Below are 3,326 nucleotides of genomic sequence, written 5' to 3'. Positions count from 1 at the left end.
GCTGAATGCCTCAATTTATAGGCTGGTCCCGCAGGCCATCGCGATACACGATGGTCTGTGGACAACCCCGTCGCGTATCGCGACGTAGGGTGGTGACGCGTATGGTAGACTTGCCACGTGGCGACACGTGGCAGATGCTGTGCCACGTGGCGGGACACGTGTCCGGCTTGTCAGACCACGTCATTGCTACACGCGATGACGTTGAAGTTTGATCTATCGCGTATCGCCCAAGGCCCATTTCTTGGGTCTTGAAAACATGCCCTTCGCGATACGAGATGGGCTTGCCCTCTGATCCATCGCCTATCACGATGGGTCAGGAAAACAGAATTTTAAATTTTAGTCCTTGGACTTTTGGAACTTGGTATTTTTGATCCGATATTTTCACGATGTTTGAATTTTGTCTAGTAATAGCACGCATGCCGCAAACAAAATTCAAAATAAGGCACACAGGCCTCTATTAATGACACGCATGTCACTACATGTAACACTTTTTTATCAGTGCTACATTCCATGTATGTGGAATCTCAGTTCCATCCAACTTATCTAACTTATATACGCCTTTATTCAAAACTTCTTTGATTCAATAAGGTAATCCCAAGTTGGGGCCAGTTTTCCTGAAGGCTCTTGACTTGAAGCTTCGTTATTGCAGAAGACAAAGTCACCCGCTTGGAATTTACAAATCTTGAACTTAGAATCATAACATTTTTGAAGTAGACATTTATAATTACTCTCTCTGATAATTGCTAATTCACGTCGTTCTTTAAGAAGATTAAGATTCAAGCACAACTCCTCATCATTATCAACGATAGACAACGACCTTGCGGATGGGATCCCAATCTCCGCGGAATCATGGCCTTTGTGCTTTATGTCACGATGAATGGTGTTTCTAAGTTGTTTATTTTCTTTTGGGTTCTAAAAGCCCATAACACATATGGCAACTCATCAACCCATCCAGTGCATTTAGTTCCCAACCTTGACTTATCCCATCATTGATACTTCTATTGGCTCTTTCTACTTGGCCATTAGCTTGCGGATGAACCACAGATGTAAACACTTGGTTTATTTGGAGTTCCTTCAACCATGCTTGTAACCCGTCGTCCATGAACTGAGTTCCATTATCACTGACTATTGTTTGCGGGAGGCCAAAGCGACAAATGATGAACTCCCATATAAACTTTTTCATGCTCGCGGTTTCAACCCATTTAGTGAAATAATCAATTGCCAATATTAAGAATTTGACGTGTCCCGAAGCTTCTGTGAATGGCCCCATAATATCAATTGCCCATTTCTAGAATGGCCAAGCGGATGATACCGACACTAATTCCTTTTTTGGACGCAAAGTGTTTGGTGCGTGACGTTGGCATGAGTCACTTTTCGAATTTCACGAACTTCATTAACATGCATTCCAAGCCAATAGTATCATGCATCCATCAACTTGGCAACCAACATCCTTGGGCCCGCATGTAAAATACAAATGCCTTCATGAATCTCTCGAATTAGAGGGTTGGTGTCTTCGGCATCAACACATATATGGGGTGGCCCTAAAAAGGATCAGCGATACAGTATCTCATCTTGCAATTGATAATTCACCACCTTATGTCGAATTTTCTGGGCTGCCAACATTTCTTTTGGAAGTATTCCTGATGAAAAATATGCAGTGAAGGGAGTCATCCAGGATTCCACTCCTGTCTGAATAACCAACACTTTGTGTTGCGGAACTGACAGCCGATCAAGAACCTTGATGTGCACATCGTAAGGCCCCGTTACCGGTGCCCTACTTTAAACGTTGGATTTACTCATAAACGCAGTTCTAAAGATCATAGTTAATTAAAAACTTTCGCGGAAATATATAAAACATGAACCATTCATTACAAATATCCATAATTTTGTCTTTCAAACATAACATAAAATATAACATTCAAAACATCATGACAATCTTCATATGTCAGCCTCTCCAATACTGCCATGTGTAAATCTCAAACCAGCTGTCTCAATCTGTTAACCTGCGTGCATACTAAAAGTCAGCTACGCTGAGTGAGTTCTAGTTAATCACATACTTACTTTACATACACATATACGTGCCCGAAGGTACGCAATACATACATAACCTATACTTCATTCGTCCATACACATTTATAGCTATCCTTACGTTATAAAGGACCTTTCACCCTACATACCTCAGATATTATTAGGGTCTGGTACCCTCCATCCTCGGATATTATTAGGGTCCGGTCTCCCTTCATCCTCGGATATTATTAGGGTCCGGTCTCCCTTCATCCTCGGATATTATTAGGGTCCGGTCACCCTTTCTGCAATACCTTCATCCCATACCTTTCTATATACATGATTGTGAGTTATACATCATTCATTCACCATATATAATCATACATACCACTTATCTTACATCATACATATCAATCATATCTCTAACTACCACCTGACGGTACATGCAATATCCGAAGATCGTTCACGTACCGTCAAGCAATCATCATACATAAATCATACAAGGAATACACTTACAACCTAAGGTAAATGTATTAACTATCACATCGAGTATGCACACAGCCTCGAAAACATAAAAAGGAGGTGAGGCTAGAAACTCACCTGGACTCTGTTTCTCTCTCCGTTAATAGTTAATCCTTTCTTTAGTTGAGCTCTGCTAACTGTATATAAGTTATACGTATCAAAACTCGTCCTATCGTATCAGATTATTTAGAACTTAGTATTGAGCGAACTTGTCATTTAAGCGAACTTAGCATTTAAGAGAACTTAACGTTTAAGCGAACTTAACATGTAAGCGAACTTAACATCTAAGAGAACTTAACATTTAAGCAAACTTAACCTCTAAGCGAACTTAACATTTAAGCGAACGTATTCAGCGAAGTTATCTATAGTAGCGTCGGGTTTTGATTTTTAACCCCATAACATCTCTGTTCAACCTATAACCCTTTGATATGATGTTAACCATCCCCGCGAACAGTCCCATGGTCATTTTTGGATAAGATTCGGCCCGAAAATGCATAAAGTTTGGACCTTTCAGCATAAACATTCAAAACTAGATCTTGGAGTTCCTTTTAAACGAGCCGTTCACGGTTATAAATTTGTTAGGTTGGTTTTAACGTCAAGTTTGCTACTTTAACACCTGTTTACACCCGATCCACTCTAGGTTCAAGTTTCAAGACTAAACGCTTATAAAACGTAAACTTTAAGGGTCAAGAACATACCTTTTGTGTTCGTTTGGATCTCGTTTAACTTGTATAATAAGGATCTACACGAACTAGCATCCACTTGATCCCGAATCTCGCTCTACTCTCTCGGCTATATAT

At 40.3% G+C, this 3,326-nt stretch overlaps 1 protein-coding gene across 1 annotated transcript; it reads right to left on the bottom strand.

Moving 5' to 3' along the window:
* Nucleotides 1-564: 564 nt before the first annotated feature.
* LOC143537847 (uncharacterized) lies at nt 565-1,270 on the bottom strand. Its single transcript, XM_077031520.1, has 2 exons — nt 1,016-1,270; nt 565-912 (listed from the first exon to the last, which is right to left on the bottom strand). Exons 1-2 carry the CDS (start codon nt 1,268-1,270, stop codon nt 565-567), a joined length of 603 nt encoding a protein of 200 aa, XP_076887635.1.
* Nucleotides 1,271-3,326: the final 2,056 nt, after the last annotated feature.

The sequence above is a fragment of the Bidens hawaiensis genome, unplaced genomic scaffold, assembly GCF_021521415.1.
Source record: "Bidens hawaiensis isolate Kalapana, Puna unplaced genomic scaffold, B.hawaiensis_p1.1 tig00011409_1, whole genome shotgun sequence".
NCBI lineage: Eukaryota > Viridiplantae > Streptophyta > Magnoliopsida > Asterales > Asteraceae > Bidens > Bidens hawaiensis.
This window is presented reverse-complemented; position numbering and strand designations above follow the sequence as displayed.